The following is a 27,961-nucleotide window of genomic DNA, read 5'->3' on the forward strand; positions in this document are numbered from 1 at the left end:
CTTTAATAAGCAACTCCAGTTCACTCTCTGACAGACAAAGAGCAGGGAGAGAGCAAGCATGAGACTATGCGATCGGCTTGGGACAGCTCAACTGTATTTTTTAAGTTTGTAGTTTCTATTTTAGTTTTTTTTTTTTTATTCCTGTAACACTTTTTAAATCAAATATTCGATTCTTTGTTATTCGATACTTCTTTTTTTATGACACAAATATACAAGCATAATATATTTTTCATGACTATATTTAATATATTTTTAATTTAATTGTTTGCTGATTGGATAGGCCAAATCACATGCTTGGCATGCAGTATCCATTTCCTTCCAAGCATTAAATCTGCTTTCAATTACAGCCAATGACATAGCAACAAGTTGTGATGTGAAATGGAGACCTCAAGAAAATCAGCGCCTGTGAGCCATCTCCACTTAAAACAAGCACATCTTCACTCAACTTCTGTTCCTTCTGTTTGAGACTTTACCCCAACAAGCAGCCCTTCCCCCCGTACGTTGAGGGATCGCGGGAATTGGGTTTCCCCGAAACCCTGACCCCATCTGAACCTGCTCAGCCACGCCAGTGTTACAGGATGTAGGAGTGAGAAAAAGAGACCTGTGAATGTGAATGATGTTTCAGTGCCATTTTAAAGCAATAAAACTGGCCACTGGAGGGCAGTAACACATTTTGTAAGAACTCATCTCGGGCCAAGAAAGGAAGTGTAGAAAAATAGTCAGGAAACAGAAGTTGGAGGGATCTCGTGAAGATGCGTGAGGATTTGAGAAAAATGTAGAGAAAGATCGGGGAAAAAAAGGCAAACGACGCTAGAGGAGTGTTTTGAAAAGAAAACGAAACCATCGTCAAAGAAGGATTAAAAAAAATCTATCTTGATGAGACAGACGGTGACGGCCACAACAGCGTCAGGTTCCACACGCGTTCTGCGGAGCTAGGTTGCGTTACTCCTGAGCCCGAGGTTGAAACCAACGATCAAAATGATTTAAAAAAAGTGAGACCGATCTTGATCCGGACTCATCAGATTACTGGGAGCCACCTCATTCAACCGGGAGCAGCTGAGAGCCTTCCCCGTTGTTATGTGCGCAAATAGTTCAACAGTTCAATAATTTAGTTATGTGTAAATAAATTGTTACTTTGCGATCAAAAGCTCTATTTGCCTTGTTGCTTATGTTATTTTGTAGAACGAAAACATTATTCAGATGTTTGGGATGTCACAAAAGCAAAAAATAGCTGTGTTAAAGTCATAGTTATGTTTGAAATGTATGCTTTTACAAAATGCTCGATTTCTCTTTTTTCATCAGAAATTGGAAAATTGCTCAAACTAAGCTGTTTTCTAATGCAGATATCTAAAGAATTAAAAAGATATGAACTAACTTTTTTTCTGCTGAAAGAAGAGAGTCTAGGTGGGTTCCGTGTTTATATGGCAGTAGAACCGAATTTTCTGTGGGCCTTGCAAAATCAGTAAAAAAAATCCAATAAAACGGCCGGGAGCGGAGGGCCTTGCTCCGGTGAAAATGGCTGGGAGTGAATGAGTTAATATGACCACCTTCCCCCCCCCAAAAAAACAAAACAAAAAACACTGGACACAATATGATAAAATAAGCTAACTCTTGTAAGATACTCACTATGACAATCAACTTGCATAGTAAATATAATCAACAAAACTATCTTGGGTTGTCCCGATCACATTATTTCGAGTCTGAGTCATTGAGGATTTATGGATATCGAATGCTGATCTGGTTCCTTGGCAACAGAGTGAGAAAAAAAAATAGCACACACAAATGCAGACTATGTGTGTACTTCTGTAATTCAGAGAATATCATTATTGCATGATGCTTTCGTAATGTTAGGTTCCTGTGACAGCTATCACAAGGATTTGGTGTTTACGTCTGCTATTTCCGGCTGTGTTGTGATGTTGCAAACATTTTTTTTGTTTGTTTCCTTTGACAATATCGTTGTAGATTTTACTTTGTTGCATTATAGCCCTTAAAATCCTAAAAATCTTCTTCAACTGATTCCGATCCTCTGCAAATGATGAGATTAGGTCCAGTTTCCGATCACGTGGTCAGATCGGGGACATCCCTACAACTACCGTATTTACTGGACTATAAATCCAAAGCACAAGACATCAACAGAATTTCCGAGTCAGCTATACTCAGCTGCAACTGACTGCACCGTGATTGACAGTAACAGGCGTCCTAGTATAACCTCATACATGATGTCATCATTTTTCCTTCATATTTCTCATCTCATCCGTGTCATTGCTTCCACCGACCCTCACCCTCCTTCGCATCACCCTATTTGGAATCCGTGGGAAGAGCGCAAACCTTGGTTCGGGATGAGATTATCGCTATGGCGATGCACATCCAAACAAGGAAGGAGGACGAATGGGAAATTGGGGGGCTTTGGATGTTAATATGGAAGCATGAGTCATGACTTGGTAGACAGGTGAGTGCCACAAATGAATGAAGATGACATCACAGAAGATAACTTTTTTCCCCTTTTTCCATCACCATAACAAAGTGACGTATTGCAAAATCAGACAATCACCATAACAAAGTGACGTATTGCAAAATCCGACAATCAGATGGTTGCATACAATTTTTCATCTAATATCCCAGGATTCTTGATCTTGTAAATACTACGACGGCAGGATTTTAGAACGGAGCATGTCCATGTTTATGCATTTTCTGAGATGGAATTTCAAAGATTTACTTGCTTTTTTATGTTCACCTGTCACTAACTCTCCCTTGTTCTGATTGTTTCTAACTCACGTGTGCGCATGATCTCCATCATGGCCCTGAGACCCCGCCGAAACTCAGCTGACGACACGTTGCATGCGCATTCGGTGCAGAAGGTACCCCAACTCCACAGTCCAGCCATCAATCTCCCTCCATCAGTTAGCTCATTTTACATGTCTGTCAAACACTCAGTCTACAATAATTATTAGGGCTGTCAAACGATTAAAATTTTTAATCGAGTTAATCAAAGCTTAAAAATTAATTAACCGTAATTAATCGCAATTCAAACCATCTATAAAATATGCCGTATTTTTCTGTAAATTATTGTTGGAATGGAAAGATAAGACACAACACGGGTATATACATTCAACAAACTGAACATAAGTACTGTATTTGTTTGTTATAACAATAAATCAACGAAATGGCATTAACATTATAAACATTCTGTTAAAGCGATCCATGAATAGAAAGACTTGTAGTTCTTAAAAGATAAATGTTAGTATAAGTTATAGAAATTTTATATTAAAACCCCTCTTAATGTTTTCGTTTCAATAAAGTTTGTAAAATTTTCAATCAAAAAATAAACTAGTAGCTCGCCATTGTTGATGTCAATAATAATTATGGTGCTGACACCCATAAAATCAGACGCTCCCAAGCGCCAGCAGAGGGCGGCAAAAGACCAAAAAACACAACTAACAAGTGGAAATGACACCTTGCTGTCATTTTAATCTGTTTGAGCGGGGCATGTGCGTTAAATGCATCAAATATTTTAACGTGATTAATTTAAAAAATTAATTAACGCCCGTCAACGCGATAATTTTGACAGCCCTAATAATTATATAATCTAATACATATACAATCTGTTTCGGATTTTAATGAAAGCGAGTATTTAACCATTTATGGGCCAAGTGTTCTTTGTACTGTGTACTTCTTTTTGTAATTTAATAGTAGTTATAATATTATTATTACAATGATTTTAAAATTATTATTCAGGTTTCCTGCAGGTTTCTTCAAACAAGGTTCCTAAAGCTCAAGGGAAGAGAAATTCAAGACTTTTTAATGCTGTTTGAAATTAATTTTAAGACCAACTCGATAACCTACCAAAATTGAAAAGAAAAACACCATGGGAAACGAATTATGGTGGTCCAGTCGTTGATAAATGCCCCGTCTATCCGCGTGAGATACTTGAAAGTGGAGCAACGTCAACAATGCAGAGAATTTTAAGCGTATTTGTTTCATTCTGACTACAAAATATAAATTTATTACAAAAGATCTGCAAAGTCAAGACTGTCCCTGGATTTCATTATTTAGACAGCACCATTGTTTTAAGGGAGTGCCAAAAAAAATCAACGACTTTCCCTAATAACTTTATGACAGCTGCTCGTAATGGAACGAAATTCAGGACACGTCTGCCGCCTGGACACCTTTAACGGACGCACGCACAACATTAAGATGGATGCTGCCGGTTACTGAGCGAGAGATTTACTCCTTTTCAAAAGACTGGAAAATAAATTTGTGTATGAGACAGGCAGGGACCCGGCTGTCGCGTTTCTGTGCGCAAGTTATTTTTTAGAACGAGAGGGGAGGAGAGATAGTTTGTTGCTCCTTGTCTTTTAGATGTCCAGCCGTAGTTTCAAGTCATGTCAATTGAAAAATGTCCAGAGTGTGTTGCTAAGACCCGTGTGCGTCTATAAGAGGTGAGTACACCAACCCTCTTGTACTGGTTAGCCTGTATTGTTGTTGTTTTGAGATGTTAACAGTTAGCGCCGAGTGCTAAGCTAATTAGCTAACGTGTATTTCCATGTCCATTTGTGCGTTGTTTGTTGGTGTACAAAAGTTACTCCATATGCAGAACGTGTAAAACCATGATTAAGTACAGTGGTAACATACGAGCGTGCAAAATAGTACAGAAATCTCTGAAAACATAGTGTATATTGGTTAAAAGAAGTCCTATTTGTAAAGACACTTTGTTTCCAGAAAATGTGGAATTCATTCCACCTGTGTAAATTTTATTGTATTGTTGAGAGAAATAAGCACTGCCTTTAAAATGGTTAATGTTTTTGCACTTTCTTGTTAAAAAAAAACAAAAACAAAACAAAAAAGCAGTTTAAGGGCAGCTTTTTGTTGTATGGGCATGTTTCCATCATTTTAGTTGAATCATTAGGATATTGTAAATAAAGAATGAACATAAATTTGTTTGGCTACTTTATTAATTAGTAATGTACGATGCATCGATAATCGTGATAATCGTGATATCCACGATCATCGTTCAATAATCGAATCGTAGCACCCTGAATCGTAATTTAATGGAATTGTGTGGTGTCTAAGATGGCACACCCCTACATTGTTTACAACTAGTTCTGGCCCATTATAACATTTTGAAGTCGATTGTTTTTATTTATAGTGTTTAAACAGTTAACGGTTAACTCATTGGCTGCCATTATCACTGATAGACGTCCAATCCAGTTGTACTGCGATTAGCTGCAAGCTCTTCCCAGTTCAAATGGATTGGACATCTATCACTGATCATGATTCTGAATCAGTTAAAATACAAGCACAACCAGAAACATCCACTGATGTTGATAACACAGAGCTCCACAACACAAGGTTTTCTTCATCCCAGGTATGCACAACCGCCATCAGCCTCCTTCTGCGACACCCCCCCACCATCAACAAGGCATGTATTGTGGTTGGGGGTAAAGCGATAGCACTCCGGGATGGCCTCTGCTATGCGGCTCGTCAGACAACCCCCCCTTTTTTCCCACCCAGGGATGCATTCATGCGATCTTGAAAGAAAAGGTGTGTTTCATGTCTTTAAAAGGGGGTCAGTGAGGTTACTCCAGCTGCTGAATGTCAACTGTTGAGATGACTATTTTTGAAAAAGTGGACTGTGAAGGACATCCTCTTGACTAAATGGGCAAATTAAAAAAAATGTACCTTGCGTGTGCGGCTCTGGTTCACCGTTGCGCGGACTGCTGCGAAGTCGCCGCTCCGGTTTCTTCCCGCCCGGACTGCCGACTCCGCCACCTGTGCTCACCGACCCTAGCGTTGGCGCGTGGGACTTGCTGCTGCGTAAAAGACACATTTTGAAAATGAAGAGAAATTCTGGGAAAAAAGAATTGGCTGAATTTTAGATTAAACCGGATGAGACAATGAGAAAAGTTTCTGCAGGACTATCACACATCTGACTCACGAATGAATGGGTGCAATTAGACACACTCAGGTAGATGAGATTGCTGGTGCCAGGATTAGCGATCAAGTAGCATAGAATAGGATGTCAACATATCTACATTTACAAGTGATTTACATAATACTGGGTTCCCCACCTCACATTGCCATTATTGTGTACGCTGCACTCCACCTAATCACGTCTCCTTTCGACTTACCTTCCCTTCTCTTTCTTCTTGGTTATCAGGCCCCCCCACATGGTGTCCGCAGGTACAGTGGGGCAAATAAGTATTTAGTCAACCACCAATTGTGCAAGTTCTCCTACTTGAAAAGATTAGAGAGGCCTGTAATTGTCAACATGGGTAAACCTCAACCATGAGAGACAGAATGTGGAAAAAAAAAAAAAAATCGCATTGTTTGATTTTTAAAGAATTTATTTCCAAATTAGAGTGGAAAATAAGTATTTGGTCACCCACAAACAAGCAAGATTTCTGGCTGTCAAAGAGGTCTAACTTCTTCTAACGAGGTCTAACGAGGCTCCAATCGTTACCTGTATTAATGGCACCTGTTTTAACTCATTATCGGTATAAAAGACACCTGTTCACAACCTCAGTCAGTCACACTCCAAACTCCACTATGGCCAAGACCAAAGAGCTGTCAGGACACCAGAGACAAAACTGTAGACCTGCACCAGGCTGTGAAGACTGAATCTGCAATAGGTAAAATGCTTGGTGTAAAGAAATCAACTGTGGGAGCAATTATTATAAAATGGAAGACATACAAGCCCACTGATAATCTCCCTTGATCTGGGGCTCCATGCAAGATCTCACCCAGTGTTGTCAAAATGATAACAAGAACGATGAGCAAAAATCCCAGAACCACACGGGGGGACCAAGTGAATGACCTACAGCTGGGACCACAGTAACAAAGGCTACTATCAGTAACACAATGCGCTGCCAGGGACTCAAATCCTGCACTGCCAGACGTGTCCCCCTGCTGAAGAAAGTACACGTCCAGGCCCGTCTGCGGTTCGCTAGAGAGCATTTGGCTGATCCAGAAGAGGACTGGGAGAATGCGTTATGGTCAGATGAAACCAAAATATAACTTTTTGGTAGAAACACAGGTTCTCGTGTTTGGAGGAGAAAGAATACTAAATTGCATCCGAAGAACACCATACCCACTGTGAAGCATGGGGGTGGAAACATCATGCTTTGGGGCTGTTTTTCTGCAAAGGGACCAGGACGACTGATCTGTGTACAGGAAAGAATGAATGGGGCCATGTATCGAGAGATTTTGAGTGAAAATCTCCTTCCATCAGCAAGGGCATTGAAGATAAGACGTGGCTGGGTCTTTCAGCATGGAATGATCCTAAACACACAGCCATAAGAAGCATTTCAAGGTCCTGGAGTGGCCTAGCCAGTCTTCAGATCTAAACCCCATACAAAATCTGTGGAGGGAATTGAAACTCCGTGTTGCCAAACGTCAGCCCCAAAACATCACTTTTCTAGAGGAGATTTGCATGGAGGAATGAGTGAAAATACCACCAACAGTGTGTGAAAAGCTTGTGAAGAGTTACAGAAAATGTTTAGCCTTCGTTATTGCCAACAAAGGGTACATAACAAAGTGTTGAGATGAACTTTTGGTATTGACCAAATACTTATTTTCCACCATGATTTGCAAATAATCCTTAAAAATCAAACAATGTGATTTTCTGTTTTTTTTCCACATTCTGTCTCTCATGGTTGAGGATTACCCATGTTGACAATTACTGGCTTCTCTAATATTTTCAAGTGCGAGAACTTGCACAGTTAGTGGTTGACTAAATACTTATTTGTCCCACTGCATGTGAACTAGACGGACTAAAAATGTCAAGTTCTGCTAACTTAATTTTTATTTTAAAGTGTACTCTGACCAGGAGGATCATGTTGGTCACCTGTAACCGTTGTGTGCTGGCCCCAGGCTACCCTTGTACAGCGTAGAAGGCGGCGAGTTGAGACGGTTCTGTCGCTCCAGTTGCCTCTGTTCTTTTATCTTCTTGGGTGGCGGCTTACTGTACGTCTCCTCTCGGATGAAGTTGGACATGCCATACACCGGAATGATTTCTGGAAAGCAGAAGCACAACTTAGCCACTGGCATCTATAGCGCACTTTTGAGGTTATGGCAGTTGACTTCAGTACCTTGGTCGCCGTACATGGGGGGGAGATGGTGCTGGTAGTACTGGTGGTGGGTCAGCTCGCCTGGGCTGACGGGCGGGTAAAACGAATGGGAATTGTGGATGAAGTGAGGCGGGGCCAGGTAGGGGGGAAGGTGATGTGTGGGCGACAATGCAGGGGAGTAGGAGGGAGGATAACACTCTGGAGACTGAGGGGTCACCACCACCCGCCGGACACCCGTGGTATCTTCCAGGACCTGCACAAACACGTCGACGTTACACTTTACAGGATCAAAGCTTCACTAGGAGTGAAATAAATCTTTGATCAAACTGCCAATTTTATTAACTGTTAAAATATTTTAAAATGATTGTTTTCACACAGCTATGTTTTGTTTTCACTCCATTTTGAATGGAGTTTAGCCGTTTTAATTCCGCCTCTTGTGCAAGTCTGTGTGTGCAAACTTCAGAATAGTTGTTGTTCAATAACAATCACATTCACATAGCAGCTATTCAGACACTTCCAACAGGCCCTGCATTCCAAGCCGGGAGCAAGAAAACACCCCCCCTGGGGAGAAGGGGAGTCACCCCAACAACAATATCATCACACATGTATACCCACTGAAAACCCCACAACAAACACAGAAGAAAAGGGGAGCCCGAATATGACAACAGTGGGAAGAAAGAGGGTCATCTGTCTGAAATTAATAAGAGGATCCCGCCAGAACACCCCCCCCCCCCCCCCCCCCACACACACACCCACTCTATCCTTCTCCCCAACAGTCCCACACGCGCAAACACACTCAGTGTTTACAGAGGTCACAGTCCGAGAATGACTACATGTGGACCTGACCTCACGCAATATTTACTGGTAACACACATACACAACAGTTGAAAAGTACACAAAAAGGCATACACAGCAGGACAACTCTAGCACCCTGTGTGTGTGTGTCCTATCAGGCTTGTTTATGTAAGAGTGACAGTGTTTCCCGCTCACACATCCCCCCCGCACATGGCGAGGTAATGACCTGCCTATCAGTGGCTGAAATGCAGACCACACATTGTACTTAACTGACCCTCCTGGTACTGTACGGTTATGTAAAAGGCATTTGTACACAGGTAATGAGACATTCTGTACATTTCTCGTCACTGGGCCCAATGGATCTAACCACCTTTGTGTTTACTGTACAATGACGCTTATCATATTAGCGCGTGTCGCCAGATTTCACCAAGGCGGAATTTAAAGGCTGATTAGTTGAATAATTCAAAGACTCTTTCGTATGCGGCCTTCACTTATCGCTTAAAATGTGCGTAATGCAATTAATGGCACCCTGTATTTTGAATGCATCATGGGTGTGTGCTTGGCCCTGAGCTTTTTCAGACTTTACATCAATGTAAAAGACTGCTTAGTATAACGCTGGGACCCAACCTGTGAGATGTATCCTGGGGGCACGTGGATGGGTGGAATGGAGCCGTTGGGGGACATCATCGGGACCTCTGCAGGACCTGCAAAGGATACACAAACAAGGAATCGATTGAGCAAAGATTGAGGTTTTCAAGAAACAGGACATCACACATTTCAACTTCAGTTCAACAGTGAATTATGTTCAACAATGAATTATCAAGTTTCACTGCCACTGACGATAATAAACGTCCAATTCATTTGAACTGGGTTGAACGATTCCCGCCAGGCACCTTCAGTTCAAATCAATTGGATGGCAGCCAATTAGGTAATTGGAGCAGGAAAAGAAGACTGCACATTCACCCTGTCATAACGAAACCCTAACGACTATGTGGCCCGTGACTATATATGTGCCGATTACTGGTTTCAAAGTATACCGTGGTATGAAAATGTCACAGTAAAAATTCATACCGTCCCTTCCGTATTATAACCGATAATTTTAAGCCGATAATTCTATGAAAAGATTTATGTAAAATTTTAAAGTATACACAAGAGAAAATATTACTGTGCAAAAATATAATTTATTGGTTGGTTGGTTGGTGTTATACTTATATAGCGCTTTTGCTCTTTTTTCAACATCAAATGTGAACAAGTAGTAAATTCAACATCTAAATAATGACAGATTGTATGACATTGTGTAATGGTAAACTTCTGGCAACAATTACTTACAGAGTAAATACCTAAGTTGCACAAAAATGCATTAAAAAGTAAGCCATTCCTAACATATAACATTACTACACTGAAAAAAAAACACTTCCTTAAAACTAGTTAAATTGCCTTGTTTTCAGTATAAATCTATTGGAAATAAGTGAAATTATCTGCCAGCATTTCAAGTATATTTCACTCAGATTTCTTGAAGAAAAATAGTTAGATTGTATGACATTGTGTAATGGTAAACTTTTGGCAACAATTACTTACAGAGTAAATACCTAAGTTGCACAAAAATGCCTTTAAAAGTAAGCCATTCCTAACTATATAACATTACTAAACTGCAAAAACACACCTCCTTAAAACTAGTCGATTTTAAGTGTGAATCTATTGGAAATAAGTGAAATTATCTGCCAGCGCTTCAAGTGCATTTCACTCAGATTTCTTGGAATTAAAATAGCTGGCTGAAAATAAGCTTAACAGCCTTATTTTAAGCGATAAATGATTATACTTAATCCTAAAAAAAAAAGTGTTTGTCAGAAATGTTCTTTATTCAAAAATACGTATGGTTCAAAACATTATTTGAAAGCAATTTTTAAATTGAGAAGTGTTAATGAGTGCCAATAAGTTTTGATTGTCTACTGTGACTGTAACTGAGCAGACAAATAAGTTAAATAATTTGAAAAATGATTGCTAATGTTATATGCTTTGTTGCATACTGTGAAAATGATTAAATCAAAAGAGGGAGATGTCGTGTATCCATTGTACAGCGCTTTGTTTACATTTGTGGCACTCACGACACTTGCTTTACGGCAGCTCAGCCGATGAACGGCAGTAATATTAGGCCGGAGTTGTAGCTCGCATCCCCGTGCGTGTGCCTGAGTTTTGTTAAGCCAAAAATAACTGCAGCGTGGATGAATTTATCCTTGTGAAAAAAAAAAAGAAAAAAAAAATCTCCTGCCTGTGCCCTTCAGTCCGTCCGGCCACCAAATTGGCACCCGCGCCAGGTCTCTGTCTGGCTCGATGAGTGGAAGTGGACTGGCGGCGGCGGCTACGTTCGTAACGGATATCCGCCCGCCCCGGCCGGCTCGCCGCGGCATATTCAGGGCCTTGCTCTGCCCCAGACAGAGGCGCACGGCGTGGGGGAACGCTCTAGAAAGCCGCCTGCAAGGACTGGCCAGAGTGGTGGGCTCTGTCGGAAGACGGCTACTTGTCGACTATCGGTTTCGTGCCGGTGTTTAGCATTAGATTGAGTTTACTACCCGCTTTGGGCTGAATGAGGACGCTTTTTTCCGCCTCGTGAAACTTCTGCAGTGCATGTTTTGTAGATGGCGAGGCCGTTGTTTTTTTGTTTGTTTTTTTTTTTACACAAATCCAGCCACGCCAGTGACTGCTGCCATTATCTCAAACTGCTTCTGTTGTGTAACTCCGCCTCCTCAACTCCTCCCTCAGGGGCTTCAGAGAGGGGAGCGGTTGAGGAGACAGCGGTGCTGAATTCTTCGGTTGCGCACATTTGGAGGCTAAATCAAGTATATAATTATCGGATTGCATTATCGGTTTAATTTTTTAAAAATCTGGATTATCTGTGTGACGTCATAATGGCCATTATCGGCCGATAATTATCGTGTATCTTTAAAAATAATTCATTTATTTTTGTTCTGATGGTAATAATGTTCAGCTGTGGCAGTGGGTTCGGGCTCACCTAAAGGACTGCATTTATTTAAATTTTATGTAGAATATTTCAATTATTTTTAAAAAAATGAATTTTAACTTAACATTATACTCATGTTCCAATTTGCTAATATGTGTTGAAAAATAAAGATCGTGTTCTATGGAAAAAAGTGTTTATTTTTTTTATTTAACCCAGATACCTCAAAATAACAAATTTTAGAGCTGTAATTGCAATACCGTGATAGTTTGGCTTCAGTTTATCATACCGTCAGAATCTCATTTCGGCATATGCCCACCGGTGACAAAGATGAGTTAGACAACCCTGTCCTAAACCATCAGCGGTCCAGCTGCATTTTCTTAATAAACAAAGAAAAATACAACACTGCAGAAAAGGGAGACCTGAGTTTTACAGGTCCTCTTGTTCTCAGCATCACTATATTAGATTACTATGAGAAACAAACGCTGCAAAAATATATAATAGAAGGAACAGATTGAATACTACGTTGAGTTTTTCCGCCCTTGCCTGAGAACACGGGCCATCTCCTCCTCCGTCCTCGGCGAGATGGAGGTCTGGTTCTGCTATAGTCATAGCGAAACCATTGGGAACGCTAGAGGGAATAAATCAAGTCGCGAATACAGACGCTGAATGCACCCCAAATTCGGTGTGGGTTTCGAAAGCAGTGATTCTCAGTGGGTCAGGGACAGGTAGTAAAAAAATGACAGGCGGTCCTAAGTTTAGGAGTGAGCTGCCTTCCCTTCCAGCCATTAGTCACATCCTTCGTATATTACTCACTTCATCCTCCATCTTTTCCCTCCTTTCATCCCTAAACGATTCCCTCTTTCCTCGCCTTGCTTCCAGTCAGGTTGACGCACTCACACAAGGATAGTGTGTTGAAGTGTGTCAGTGTGGTGAGAAGGTCACAGGTAGTGCGCAGACAGACCTCCTTCAGTCCCGTCTACTTGAGCACCGCCGCGACGGGTATGAAAGTCCTCATTGAGGTCAATCCCGCACACAGGCCCGAAAACACACTCGCCGATAGCCTTGTGCTCTTCACTCGGCAAACAGCAGCATTCCTTGACACACACGCACATTCCCATCCGCGGCCCCCTGGACTGGACCCAACAGGCCCGAATGCCCCCCCTCCAAAATACAAGACACTCTTTGTGAGCTGCCCTTCACGTACACACACAGCTGTAAGCCACATGCCTTCCTGCCATTTAGAAAAGCGTCACATAATTGACTGCTTGTACGGATGTGTACACGCGTGGAATCGTACACGCACTTCCAAACAAACGACGCGCACGATGCGCCCCGATGTTAGCTTCACTCGCTGCTCTTGCCCTTTAAGAGTCCGAACTTCCTGTGCCTAATCCGGATGGAATTCGGCACAGTACCACAAAATGAACCCGCCTTGGAGGGAGCCGAATGCTGTCAACACTGAAGGATGTGACGTTCCCATTAGCGGCACATCGGCTCACTCCTATTAAACCCACTGACGGAGATGGGAGTCCAATCCACTTGGACTGGGAAAGTTTTCACCTATCGAACGATCAGCATTCTTTTTTGTCCCAATGTGCATTTATAGCGAACATGTTAAGCCCCGTCTAATAGAGCAAAAAATATATATATTTACAGTGGGGCAAATAAGTATTTAGTCAACCACTAATTGTGCAAGTTCTCCCACTTGAAAATATTAAGAGAGGCCTGTAATTGTCAACATGGGTAAACCAACTATGAGAGACAGAATGTGGAAAACAACTGAGAAAATCACATTGTTTGATTTTTAAAGAATTTATTTGCAAATCATGGTGGAAAATAAGTATTTGGTCAATACCAAAAGTTCTTCTAAATACTTTGTTATGTACCCTTTGTTCACAATAACGGAGGCCAAACGTTTCTCTTCACAAGCTTTTCACACATTGTTGCTGGTATTTTGGCCCATTCCTCCATGCAGATCTCCTCTAGAGCAGTGATGTTTTAGGGCTGTCGTTGGACAACACAGACTTTCAACTCCCTCCACAGATTTTCTATGGGGTTTAGATCTGAAGACTGGCTAGGCCACTCCAGGACCTTGAAATGCTTCTTATGAAGCCCCTTTTTGTTGCCCTGGCTGTGTGTTTAGGATCATTCCATGCTGAAAGACCCAGCCACGTCTTATCTTCAATGCCCTTGCTGATGGAAAGAGATTTTCACTCAAAATCTCCTGATACATGGCCCCATTCATTTTTTCCTTTACACAGATCAGTCGTCCTGGTCCCTTTGCAGAAAAACAGCCCTAAAGCATGATGTTTCCACCCCCATGCTTAACAGTGGGTATGGTGTTCTTTGGATACAATTAAGTATTTTTTCTCCTCCAAACACGAGAACCAGTGTTTCTACCAAAAAGTTATATTTTGGTTTCATCTGACCATAACACATTCTCCCAGTCCTCTTCTGGATCATCCAAATGCTCTCTAGTGAACCGCAGACGGGCCTGGACGTGTACTTTCTTCAGCAGGGGGAAACGTCTGGCAATGCAGGATTTTAGTCCCTGGCGGCGCATTGTGTTACTGATAGTAGCCTTTGTTACTGTGGTCTCACCTCTCTGTAGGTCATTCACTAGGTCCCCCCGTGTGGTTCTGGGATTTTTGCTCACCGTTCTTGTATTCATTTTGACGCCATGGGGTGAGATCTTGCATGGAGCCCCAGATCGAGGGAGATTATCAGTGGTCTTGTATGTCATCCATTTTGTAATAATTGCTCCCACAGTTAATTTCTTTACACCAAGTGTTTTACCTATTGCAGATTCAGTCTTCCCAGCCTGGTGCAGGTCTACAATTTTTTTCTCTGGTGTCCTTCAACAGCTCTTTGGTCTTGGCCATAGTGGAGTTTGGAGTGTGACTGACTTAAGTTGTGGACAGGTGTCTTTTATAACGATAATGAGTTAAAACAGGTGCCATTAATACAGGTAACGAGTGGAGCCTCATTAGACTTCGTTAGAAGAACTTAGATCTCTTTGACAGCCAGAAATCTTGCTTGTTTGTAGTTGACCAAATACTTATTTTCCACTCTAATTTGGAAACAAATTCTTTAAAAATCAAACAATGTGATTTTCTGTTTTTTTCCCCACATTGTCTTTCATGATTGAGGTTTACCCATGTTGACAATTACAGGCCTTTCAAATCTTTCAAGTAGGAGAACTTGCACAATTGGTGGTTGACTAAACACCTATTTGCCCCACTGTATATATGCAATAAATTTTTTGCCTCTCATTTTATTCAAAGAAATATGTAAAGTCTTTTACATCTTTTAACTGACACACATTGTAATACTGTATGGTCACATCTAATGGCTTCGAATAAACAAGCTTGTGATCCCATCCAGCTGTCTTACTTCCATACATCGAAGCGCACACACAGGGGAGGTGATGTAACATTTCATCAGACGTTTCCCATGATGCAGCTGTCAAAGCCAGCTGCCAGCGGGCCCCAAAATCACAACACACACAGGAACCCAGAAAGACCCTCACACTGTCTGTCACCACTGTGTTAACACACACTCGACTCGCAGTCATATGGAAGGCACCTATTCATTGTGATAAGATGTCGAAAACTGAACTGTGAATGATCATGTTTGAGCACCATTGACGGCGATTATTCGATCGCTGCCAACCCTTCGAGTTTAAATGGTTTGGATGTCTATCACCGTCAATGGTAGTGAAAAGTTTGAAATCAGAGGTTACAAACTCATCTTTGTCACAGGCCACATCATAGTAAAGGTTTCCTTTGGAAGGTCATTACCTCTGCCAACTTATGGCTGCCATGATGAATTGACAACTAATCAATTATCAAACAAATCGACCACTTTGGACAGTCGATTGTTTTGATGCATTGTTGATCTAATAATTGTCAGAATCCTATTTTCTCAGCTTCTTAATAGCCAACATTCTATACATACACACACACACACACACACACACACACACACACACACACACACACACACATTTTATATATATATATATATATATATACATATATATTATTTTGGGGGGGGTGAAAAGGGAAATATTCATGTTTTTAATGTTATAATTAAAAAATATAATACAAATATGTAGATTTTCTCTTATCTATTTTTTACACTTTGGTACATGAAAAATATTTAATTTATTTTCAATATTTTTTTAAAAATGAAAAAAATGAAATGGAAAAATATCTTTGTGAGCAAATTTTACAAATTAACAGGAGGTATTCTTTGATTTCTGCAGTTCTCCATCTTCATTAAGGACTTGTTAATTTCATTTAAATGTTAAAAAGAAACTATAATTTTCATCTCGCTTTGACTCTGTGTTGTTCAGCTATGTTCATTCCCCTTTAAGAAAGCAGTCAGTGTGGTACATATGAAGTCACGTGGTTATCAGGAACTCAAACAAACAGAAGCCCGGTAGGCTAACGCTAGCGGCTAACGCTAAAACTAAACGTGATGGGAGTCAGGCTTACGGGAGCTTCGCCAAATATTCACCCGACATTAAGTAGACTCATGGCAGCCTCCTGACGGGCTTTCACACGCTTTCCTCCCTTGTTCTCACGATTTCAGTAGAGGGTGCTTTTAGTGCTTTCTACTGGTAGCCAGGCCACAGACTAACGCTAGCGGCTAACGCTATAAAATGAACATGATGGAGTCGGTTAGCGGCTCTAACCTTCTCAAAACGGCTGAACTTAAAGAGTGCATTGGGCACGAACTACATCTAGCAATTAGTATGTTGCGTTATTTTGTATTTCTGTGTGTGTGTGATTTCTTTGTTTTATGATGCTAAAGCATTCAGCATAAATTACAATCCAACAGTGAAGCCTATATTATGACTGTTTAATGGCCACAGCTATTTTTCTGTATGTGCTTGCTTAATTCTGTGTCATTATTGCCATCATATAATCTTAAATGTTTCATTGGCAAAAGAGCATTATAGCTTTAATGTGTGTATGTCTGTGTGTGTGTGTGTGGGGGGGGGGGGGGGGGTGCATGTGTGCGTGCATGTATTAATTAAAAAATGCTCTGGATAAAAAAAAAAAACTGAAACCTTAAATTGTCTGTTTGAAATGTATTTTTCAAGCTGTAAGTCATTTGTGTTACAATGACATGTTTGCACAGTCGTCGTATCGATTTTTATAATGTTGTACATTGTTGAAGTCATACAAGCAGTTATAAATGTTCATACTTAAATTCTTATTATTTACAAGAAATTTTAATATACTTAATGTTTAGACTGCATGTACAATTGTTAAATATGTTAAATATAAAGCTGGTAAATAAATCAAGACAAGGAGACAATCAATAGTTAATTTGTATTTCATGCATTGATTTAGATTTTCAAATTATATAACAGACCACTTGGGGGAATTTATCGTCATTTATCGTTATCGAGGTAAATCTGCTCAATTTACCAAGATGCGTACTTAAGGCCATATTGCCCAGCCCTACTTCAAACTTAGTTTCCACAAGAACAAAAAAAAAAACAACAACAACTACTCGAGTGGCGACTTGACAGGCCTTCAGCCTGTAAAAACACACAAACACGTGCACACCCTCAACAGGAAACACGGGAGACAGCTTTAAAATAGTCCCGTCACATCCCGTTTCAAACATGCAATGCAATTTGGTGAGTCCGGCGGACATCTTTGCTGAGGGCAGAAAAGTATGGTTGGGGAGGCGGGGGGGCACCCGGGGAGGAAGTGGGAGACTTCCTGTGTGGGCCACTGCCCCGCACTGCTAACAATGCAAAAGAGTATGCGAGAAACTGGCAACATATGTGATAAAGGAAAGACAAAATAAAAAAAAGAGACAACTTGGCAGTCGGCGCGTAATCTGAGCCAGACGCCGATTTGCTTGGGAATGTAAATCACAACCTGCAGAGTTTGCACATGGGGTCTTACATTAAGCTCACTACTGTAAGACTACCTGCTATTGTGTGTGTGAGAGTAAGGTATGTGTAAGCACATTCCTGCTTGCGAATGGCTTTCATAACATAACCGCGTCACAGCTGGCAACCTGAAGACAGCATCCTAAATGACTTCCGCATGGCAGAGAATTAGCGTAGCAAAGTTACAGGATTTTTCAACAATGGGAATTTTCTACGTGAAGCTGAGGTGGCTTGAGCATCTGGTTCGGATGCCTCCTGGACGCCTCCCTGGAGAGGTGTTCCGGGCATGTCCGCCAGAGGAGCTGGTTGAAGTGGTTGGGGAGAGGTTAGTCTGGGCTTCCCTGCTAAAGCTGCTGCCCGACCTCGGATTAAGCCGGAGAAAATGGATGGAAGAAAGTCATGAAAATCTTTAGCAATAAAAGTAAGAAACAAGAATGTCTAAAATCAGGGTGCACCAATCATAGCTTTCAGGCCGATCACAATTCTTTTCATAAACTACAGCATGCACTTTGAGCTTTCCAATCAATATTGCTTTATTGTAAAATATTACAAATAACCTGTGAAATGTCTCTAAACTGCAAGTAAAATAAATTGAATTTCATTTATTTTTCATTACCCCAGTGGGCTGCGATTTTGTGCAAAACCGCAACAACTGGGAAGTTGCTACAAAAACACAATGAGTCTTCATGACTACCATATTTTTCGCACTATAAAGCGCACCTTCGATGAATGGCCTATTTGAAAACTTTCTTCATATATAAGCCTGCTTTATAAGGCGCATAGAATAGACACTGCAGTAGAGGCTGAGGTTACTTTATGCATCCATTACGAGCTGCGCTCTGAGTTTCTGTGAGACGTTTTGCAGCTCAATGTTGATTCATATATAAGGCGCACGCACCAGTGCTTAATTTGTAAATCATAAGGTGCCGGAACGTAAAGTATATAAGTGCAGGGATGACGAGACAGGCACAGGTCCCGGAACAAACGCAGAAAATGGTGCTGAAAACAACACAGAAATGCACACTTGCCATGCTGTGGGACTTACAAGCCTAAATTTCAGATAATATCCATGGTATAAATGTTATGACAACAATTTACAATTATATAGGCTATACTCTGCACAGCACGGGCAATTCCCCATAACCTAGAGGACGTGCTGCTCGCTGAGCAGACCCCGCAGAGACGGAAAAAAAATCCATCTTTATGAGATGGGGCAATTAGAAAACGTCCCGATCCGATATTTGGATCGGATCGGACGCCGATATGGGCAAAAAAATGCGCATCGGTATCGGATCGGCCGACACGGAAAAATTCCGATCCTGACTTCTGATCTAGTTTTTTTTTTTTTTTAAGTCTGGTCCAAGGGTTTCCAGCGCAACGGTTTACATAATCCATTCCATTTTTTGCTTCGGTTTCCCTAAAATCCGGTCCGCATTTTACGGCACACCGTCAACACACTACATTTACATTACCGTCTCCCACTTTACCGAGAGACTTTAAAATACGGTGAAAATGTCAGCTGTATGGGATCATTTCACCTTAAAGGACGATAAAGACGAAGAAGCAGAGTGCAACATATGCCACAATAAAGTCAAGCGTGGTGGTAAAGCTGTAAGAAGTTTTAATACAACCAACCCAATCAAGCATTTATCGAAATACCACCACAAACAATTTAAGAAGTATGTTAAGAAAACCGAAGACAAAGAGAAAAGTCCTACGCAACTAACACTGGCAGAAACTTTTGCTATGCGTGACAAACTGGCACTCGACAGTCCCAAAGCCCAGGGAATAACAAGAGTTATTGCCGAAGAATTCATTCTGAATGACGAGCCATTATCTCTCGTGAGTAAAGACGCACAATCCAACACTTAGAACCACGGTACAACATGCCCAGCCATCATTACATCCTTGAGCGATTCAGCCGTGGAAGATTCGAGAACGATTCACAAACATCCAAATTCCGATTATTGAAATATGTCAAGTAAAGCGGAAATAATACACAGCGCTGTCTTTGGGACGCAATGACAAACGGACCGCATTGCGTCCCAAGAGTAAACATCATGCTTGTCATAGACCCGGGTAATGCCAATGCTCAACCCACGGCTTTAGCTCAACTCATGCCGCTGGATAAAAAACATACCTGACTGCTGCTGACAGCCGCTACAAACTACGTCAACATCGTTTTACTGGAGATAATAGATATCATATGTATATAGAACTAAATACAACACGACAGACTCGACTGCGTTAGCAACATTGAAGTACTGAAAACTAGTTGCGTTAGTAAACAGCCGGCAACTTAAAGCAGGAGACTTCCCTAGTAGGCTGTTGTGAACCTTCCAAGCGAACCTAGTTAACTTTTTATCTAAAATTATCCTAAATCGGCAGAATCATGACTTGAATCTATCTTCAAAACAGTTTTAAAACTTTCACATGTCTAAAGTAGACTGAAGGGAAATTACGGAATAACGGGAGCAATTTTAACAACTTTAGTTGATTCGCAAAATTAAATGAATTGAATGTAGTTTAAAGCTGCTGATACAGAATGGGGACTTGAGTATTTTATTTACTGTTTTAAAATGTTAACTTGATACTGAAATAGTCGTTTATTTAAACCTGAGAGGATTTTTATACAATTTTTGTAACTAATGCACGAAACATTAAAAGCATCTAATTGCTTGGGGGGGTTTGTGGGACTTTCCACTGAGGTTGTTTATGTGTTTTGCTTTTTTAAGACAGTTTACAATATTATTTGCACGTTTTACTGACTGACTATGTCATTTCTGCTTGTTATTTATAATGTTTTGTGTTTGTCACTGAATAAATAGGTCAGTTTCTTGTTACCAACCGTTGTGTGTTATTCAAACTCACCTAATTCAGCTGGCTAGTTGTTATCAAGAGAACTAAAACCTTTTTCAACATGAGTCTGACAACTAAATAAGGAGGCTAAATAACTTTAAACTTTAACACATGCTCAGATAGGCCGTATCGGTATCGGCCTGTATCGGTATCGGATCGGAAGTGCAAAAACCTGGATCGGGACATCCCTAGGGGCAATGAGGGGAAAGTTTACCCGGCTGTCGCGGCCACAACAGCATCATCTCTCAGTTATGTGTAGATAAATTGTTACTTTGCTATCAAAAGCTCTATTTGTCTTGTTGTTTATCTTATTTTGTAAAAGGAAAACATTATTCAGATGTTTGGGATGTAACTAAAGCAAAAAATAGCTGTGTTAAAGTCAAAGTTATGTTTGAAATGTATGCTTTCACAAGAAGCTCAATTTCTCTATCTTTTCATCAGAAATGGGAAAATTGCTCAAACTAAGCTATTTTCGAATGCTGATTTCTAAAGAATGTAAAAAGGCATGAACTTACTTTTTTCCTGCTGAAAGCAGAGAGTCCAATCTTTCTTTTGGTGTTCCATGTTAATATAGCAATGGAACAGCATTTTTTATGGGCCTTGCAAAATCAGTCAAAATCCAGTAAAACGGCCGGGAGCGAAGGGGGTTGCACCGGTGAAAATGGCTGGGAGTGAATGAGTTAAGTAGAGGTACCACTGTATCTTTTAGAGTACTGTACAATATTTTGCCTCCTGTATCCTAAAATTTATTACGTAACAAGAGGCAATATTTCACCGTTAATGCGTGACTAGTAGAGGTGGGAATCTTTGGGCACCTAACGATTCGATTACGATTCAGAGGCTACGATTAGATTATAAATCGATTATTGATGATTAAACCCCCCCCGCAATTAGCAGCTTTTAATGTTTTGTACATTACTTACAAAAAGCCTCGCAGGCTTAAATAAACGACTATTTCAGTATCAAGTTAACAGTTAAAAACAATAAATAATATACTCAAATCCCCATTCTGTATCAGCAGCTTTACACTACATTCAATTTATTTAATGTTGTGAATCAACTGTTAAAGTTGTTAAAATTGCTCCCATTATTCTATCATTTCCCTTTTGTCTACTTTCGACACGTGAAAGTTTTATTAAAACTATTTTAAAGATAGATTCAAGTCAATATTTTACCGATTTAGGAGTATTTTAGATAAAAAGTTAATTAGGTTCGCTTGGAAGGTTCGCCACAACAGCCTTGCAGGGAAGTCTACTGCTTTAAGATGGCAGCTGTTTAAAAAAAAAAAAAAGATGGCAGCTGTTTACTAACGCCCGCATCTAGCTTTCTGTACATTGCATCTAGTCCTATATAAATATGATATCTACCGTGCCAGTATGTGGATGTACTTTGTAGCAGCTGTCGGCAGCAGTCAGGTATGTTGTTGCTTTTTTATCTCGCGGCATGAGTTGAGCTAGAGCCGTGAGTTCAGCATTGGCATTACCCGAGGGGCTGGGTAATGACAAGCATGATGTTTAGCTACTCTCGCTCCGTTCCGCATTGCGTCCCGAAGACCGCGCGGCGCGCTGAGTGTGTTTTACTTCCGCTTTACTTGACATATTTCAATAATCGGAATTTGGATGTTTGTGAATTGTTCTCAAATCTTCCACGGCCGAATCGCGAATAATCTAAGAATCCGAAATTTCGCACAACTCTAGTGACTAGCATAACTACAGGTTGATGAGTCACCAGATGGTTTGTCCCCAAAGACACCTTTTATCAGCGATAGAATGATCCATCGCTGATAATCCACTTTTTATAATTAATTTTATTGACTACTACAAGTCTATGAAGTCTTTTCGCAGTCTAGGAATATTACCTGGGCTGGAATTGAATGAGTTAACATTGAGATTCTTTCCTCGTGACTACAACAAATCCTTCCCCCTTTGCTAGTACTATTATCTTTTATTGTTGTTTTCTTTCTTTTATGGAATTTTTCCATGCAGTTCTATGGCAGACTTTCTGCCATATGGAATGATTTTGCAAAAGACAATACGGAAGGTCGCCGAGTTTGTCCTCACATGACATTTTAACGTTATTAGTCATTTCCAAAGAACCTAAGCTAAATGTGTTTTTCCCTTACGACTGAATCAGCACAATGAGTGCGCTATAAAAATGATATTGTCATGGCTGTGTCACTGGCAGTCGGTCACCGGGCGGACTTTCCAGGGCTCTGGTTGCAGCCGAGCAGCAACTGCCGCTTCTGTGAGTCGGGGGAACAATTACCATGCAAACGGATGTAAATTTTTATTTTCTGACTGGGTTTAAAGCGGTAAAGCTGAATCAAGTTTATGGATTCTGCTTTTCTTTGTGTTGAACCTGCAGAAGTCATATCCTCTGTAATTTAATCATAGGAGCTCTCGCAGGAAATCAACCTGTGTTTACTCAGGTTGAAATGCTCTATTTTGTAGAAAAGGGAGAACGCGTCGAGAAAAGTTTATTATCTGAATATGATGTGATGGGGGCTTTTCATAGTCCACACACTTCACCTCGGGGGGGAGTAAAATACCAGAAAGATGGGGTTCAGGAAATTGAAGATCTATGACATATTTTTCGGACTATACGTCGCACATGAGTATAAGTCGCACCAGCCAAAAAATGCACAATGAAAAGGAAAAAAACATGTTTAAGTCGCACCGGACTATAAGTCACATTTTTTGGAGGAAATTTATTTGATAGAATCCAGCACCAAGAACAGACATGTCGTCTTGAAAGGCAATTTAAAATACAATAGAGAACAACAGGCTGAAGAGGTGTACGGTATGTTAACATTACATGACGCTAGAAGTTAGATCGGGCCTAAAAAATCCAGCCCGACCCGACCGGCCCATGGTTATTAAAGCCCGACGCGGCCCGAGCACGATTAACTAACTTGATTTGCTTGCCCGAGCCCGAAACACCCTGAAATTTTAAGTTTTATTTGTAGGTACGAGCCAGAAAAAAGAAAAGACAAAAAAAAAAATAAAAAAAACAACGAAATTTTATGCTGTATTTGTGAGGACTCAGGAGAAGGAGGAAATGCGGGGATGTGATGCGTGGTTGCGTTTTGTGTGATCACGTTTGTGACGATGCCGGTGAATATACAGTATGCATAATGATAACAAATTAAAACCTGTCTTTTGTAACGAATTCTCCCACTTAAACAAGACTAAGATATTCAATAAACATTTATATCTTTTATATTTGCATGTCTGTTCTAACAGGCGGATATTTTTATGATCATTATAAATGCATTAATAATTAATAAGAAAAAATGTGTTAAATATATTTCTCGTATTAGACCAAAGCGCCACAATCGTTTACATTCAACGAAGCAGATACAGTTCAATTTGAATCCTTTACATATCCCACTCCTACAATAGTTGTTTGCTTTTCAATTCCCCTGTCTTTAGTTTGTTTTTCACTCCTATAGCTGCTCCATATCGAAAAGGGAATACAACGATGCTCGCGGAGGGTGCCAGGGCGCGGGAGGGGAAGATTGAAGAGAGCGGGGCCACTGCGTTCACATGCGCAGGCATGCACAGCGCCTTCATTGTTTTATCCCAATTATTTATTTTATTTAACATCCATACATCGTTTTGGTATAAATATATGAATGTATATTTATTTAGAAAAAAAATTTGCGAGCGAGAAGTCAGCCTGACCCGACCGTAAATAATCACACATGAGTCGCTCCAGAGTATTAGGCCAAACTATGAAAAAAACTGCGACTTATAGGCCAAAAAATACGGTATTTTAAAAGAGAAACTGCAGAATCCACTGTGTTCCTTTAATACTTAAACTTACAAACTTACTTACTTAAAAATAAAACAAACAAAAAAATAAAATTAATTTAAAATAAATAAAATTACGAAAATTAGAGAAATAAAAATAAATCATTGAAATAAAAACTGGGGGAAATTGATATAAAAATAAAATTCTAAACATTTAAACATTTTTATTTTAAATGAAAAAGAAAAATGAAAATATAAAATGGAAAATTCAATTAAAAAAAACATTTAAAATAAAATTATTTTTCTCCCAAAACATGACAAAGACCCAGTTTTTTATATATTTTTTTAATTCATTAAAATTTTCAATCACAATGTAGTAGAAGCTAAAATGCAACTACATACTCAACAAATTTTTACCATTCTTTTTATTATTATTATTATTATTATTATTATTTTTTTTTTTATAGATACAATCTATTACCAATCATTTCATTTTCTATTGTGCTGATCCTCATCTAGGTTGAGCTGACTTTGGGCAAACACACACTTGACTGATCGCCAGCAAATTGCTGGGCACACACTCATTTATAAAATGGAAATTGAAACTCACTAACAGCGAATAATTGCCAGTCCCAGTTCAAAAGGATTAGGCGTCAATGGCAGTCAATGAGTTTAAAAAAAAAAGAAAAAGAAAAAAAAGTGTCAGCACGCGTCCACCCGGGGGCCAAATCGCCAAGTCCCTTTCCCCACCCTGAGGTGGCTTTCTGTGGGCCGACCTAGTTGCGGTGCTGGGCCAGCTCCAGAGTAGAGCAACGTAATGTCTGGAGGGACTCAGCCACTCTAACTTTGTTCTCTCAGAAAGACACAAATACACACACACACACACACACACACTAGCCCAGCTGCACATACACAGATGTGTACACAATTGCACATAAAGGCGCTCATACACTAAGACAAACATGTCTGGGAAGAAAAAAATGCAGACAAAAGCAGTGCAACACCTGCACACTTGTGTCTAAACTCTTCAAGGAGTCACGCTGACACACACAAACACATGCAAACACTTGAATTGTGGAACATGCTGACATTTGTGAAGTTTACACTGACAGAAACACACCCACCTGACTTCAAACAACACATGGACGCACATGCAATGAAGATTTTCTCAGAATTACAGCTCTATTCTCAGAGTTAAAGTTCCATCTTTCTGTTGATATTTTTTTCCAATATTTCTGATAAGTTAAATGATAACTTTTAAATTCATTTTACAATCAAGGCAAATGAATTCTACTTGATTCATGAAATGTGTTCCCCTAAAATTGTGGCTTTTTAACATTATATTCATAAATATTCAGATGTTTTTCTCATGCATTTTATTTTGTAATTCTTTTATTTCAATTATTTATAAAATTGCAACTGTTAGTGACAAGGAATTTTTTTTTACACTTTGTAATTTTTGCTATTCTCACATTTCTTCATGTTTCTTCAATGCACATTTTATATACAGTACTTATTCTACTGAATTTACTGTGACCAAATTAATTCTCAAACTTTCTCATTTAACTTTTCAAAACCTAATGTCTTCATGACATTTTTGCTTTTAAAATGATTGTTGCAAAACAACAATTCCATTTTTTCCTCAAATGACAAATCAGACTTCTTATTATATAATAACACACCATGTTGGTCCTCATTAATCCTCATAATATGACAACTTCAACTTTGTTCATTGCTGTAACATATAACTTTCATGTGACATGGCCAATATCTATGTATGCACACTTTTTCCTTCCCACTGAGGTGCCTTTATATAGCATTCTGGGAACAGCCTATTCGCTCAGAAATTTCTTTCTGTGTCTTAGCCTCTTGCTTAAGGGCGTATTTTTCGGACTATAAAGCGCAGTTTTTTTCCCCTCCATAGTTTGGCTGGGAGTGTGACTTATACTCAGGAGCGAATTATGTGTGAAATTATTTACACATTATTATATAATTTCACATGTTATTTTGGTGTTTTGGAGTGACACTGATGGTTTGGTAATCTTGTTAGCATGTTCTTTATGCTATAGTTATCTGAATAACTCTTAATAGCTATGGCCACGTTCGCGTGCTGCCTTTGGCAATGTGTGTTGAATTGTATTATTGACTTTTTTATATTGAAATGCATGCTTTTAGTTAGCGGCGCAGACAGCTACGCAGCGTCTGAGGGAGTGGGTGGGCGGGAGGGAGAGCGAGAGAGAGAGAAACACGTTCATTGTTTATGCTTGTAAAATATCTCTACGGAGGCAGCGCCAGTGTGTATCATCTTTTCTGTTGTTGTGGTGTGTTTTCCACCCGCGATCAGACACTTAGAGCCAGTTGTGTGGTTGTTTGAACAATGTGCTAATGCTAGCGAACACATGCTAACCGTTTGTGTCATTGCTGTAATAGCAGCTAATTATCATTTATTTACGTTGATTCGAACCTGTTTGGTATCGAGGACGAAATGGATTTGTATTATTTCTATTTTTAGTTTCACTCTTCAAATGATGGTGTCATAACGACGGTCAAAATAAAGTCAGCAAAATTATACGGACGTCCAGCATCGTCATTTGGGAGTTTAGCTCGCTGTATAGCCAGGACCGAGCAGTAGCATCCTGGTGAGTACAGTACATTTACATCTCGTTGTTCTTGCATCATGTAACATTATTACACTTTACACTTATTCAGAATGTTGTTCTCTATTGTATTTTTATTTTAAATTGCCTTTCAAGATGACATATCTGTTCTATGTGTTGGATTTTATCAAGTAAATTTCCCCCTAAAATGCGACTTATACTTAGGTGCGACTTCTAGTCCGAAAATTACGGTACTAAAATATTCTATAGCTGCAGCCCTACTACACGTATTTATATATATTATACATTAGGGCTGTCAAAATTATCGCGTTAACGGGCGTTAATTAATTTTTTAAATTAATCACGTTAAAATATTTGACGCAATTAACGCAGACGTCACGCTCAGACAGATTTAAATGACAGTACACAAAAACGCTCACTTGTTGTTATGGAGTTCTGCCACCCTCTGCTGGCGCTTGGATGAATGACCATCTCGCATATTGCCTCAAAAAGATTACAATGAGGCCGTTTATGGCACTCCATTAAGCGTGAAGAGAATGCCACCGGCCGCTTGGGGGCAGCGCCGTTCCATACTCATGTTATTTCTTCTGAACGTGGGAGAATTAGTAGTTGTGAGACGTTAATGCTGTATTCACAATGCAATGCAAATTGCTATTTGTGCTCCACACATATTTCGGTAAGTTTTCTTTCTTTTAGTGGCAATTATGTGTCTCTTGTTGTATTTTGGGTAAGATATGTACAGATATATGTTATACAGTAGAGGCGAGTGGACACAGGCGTTCTTTGGACCGCGCCGTTTATTGGCAACTCCTCACAACAAACATACAGTGGGGAGAACAAGTATTTGATACACTGCCAATGGGAAAACTCACTGGCAGTGTATCGAATACTTGTTCTCCCCACTGTAAGTATCGTTTAGTGAAAGCACAACAAAAATAATATTCCTATCTCTCCCCCAAAAAAATAATGTTCCCAAAAAGAAAAGCACTTCATTC

General features: G+C 39.9%; 1 protein-coding gene across 4 annotated transcripts in view; it reads right to left on the bottom strand.

Moving 5' to 3' along the window:
• Positions 1-27,961, bottom strand: part of fndc3ba (fibronectin type III domain containing 3Ba) — a 189,620-nt gene that overhangs the window by 75,119 nt on the left and 86,540 nt on the right. For 2 of the 4 annotated variants that reach the window (XM_057859806.1, XM_057859804.1), the window contains exons 4-7: positions 9,489-9,565; positions 8,088-8,319; positions 7,844-8,012; positions 5,680-5,807 (exon numbers count right to left, since the gene is read on the bottom strand). In XM_057859806.1, coding sequence (XP_057715789.1) covers positions 5,680-5,807; positions 7,844-8,012; positions 8,088-8,319; positions 9,489-9,565 — 606 coding nt within the window. Of the gene's footprint in view, positions 1-5,679; positions 5,811-7,843; positions 8,013-8,087; positions 8,320-9,488; positions 9,566-27,961 lie in introns of all 4 variants that reach the window. The other 2 variants (XM_057859805.1, XM_057859803.1) reach the window with 1 other exon arrangement.

Source organism: Corythoichthys intestinalis, chromosome 15 (genome assembly GCF_030265065.1).
Source record: "Corythoichthys intestinalis isolate RoL2023-P3 chromosome 15, ASM3026506v1, whole genome shotgun sequence".
Classification (NCBI taxonomy): Eukaryota; Metazoa; Chordata; class Actinopteri; order Syngnathiformes; family Syngnathidae; genus Corythoichthys; species Corythoichthys intestinalis.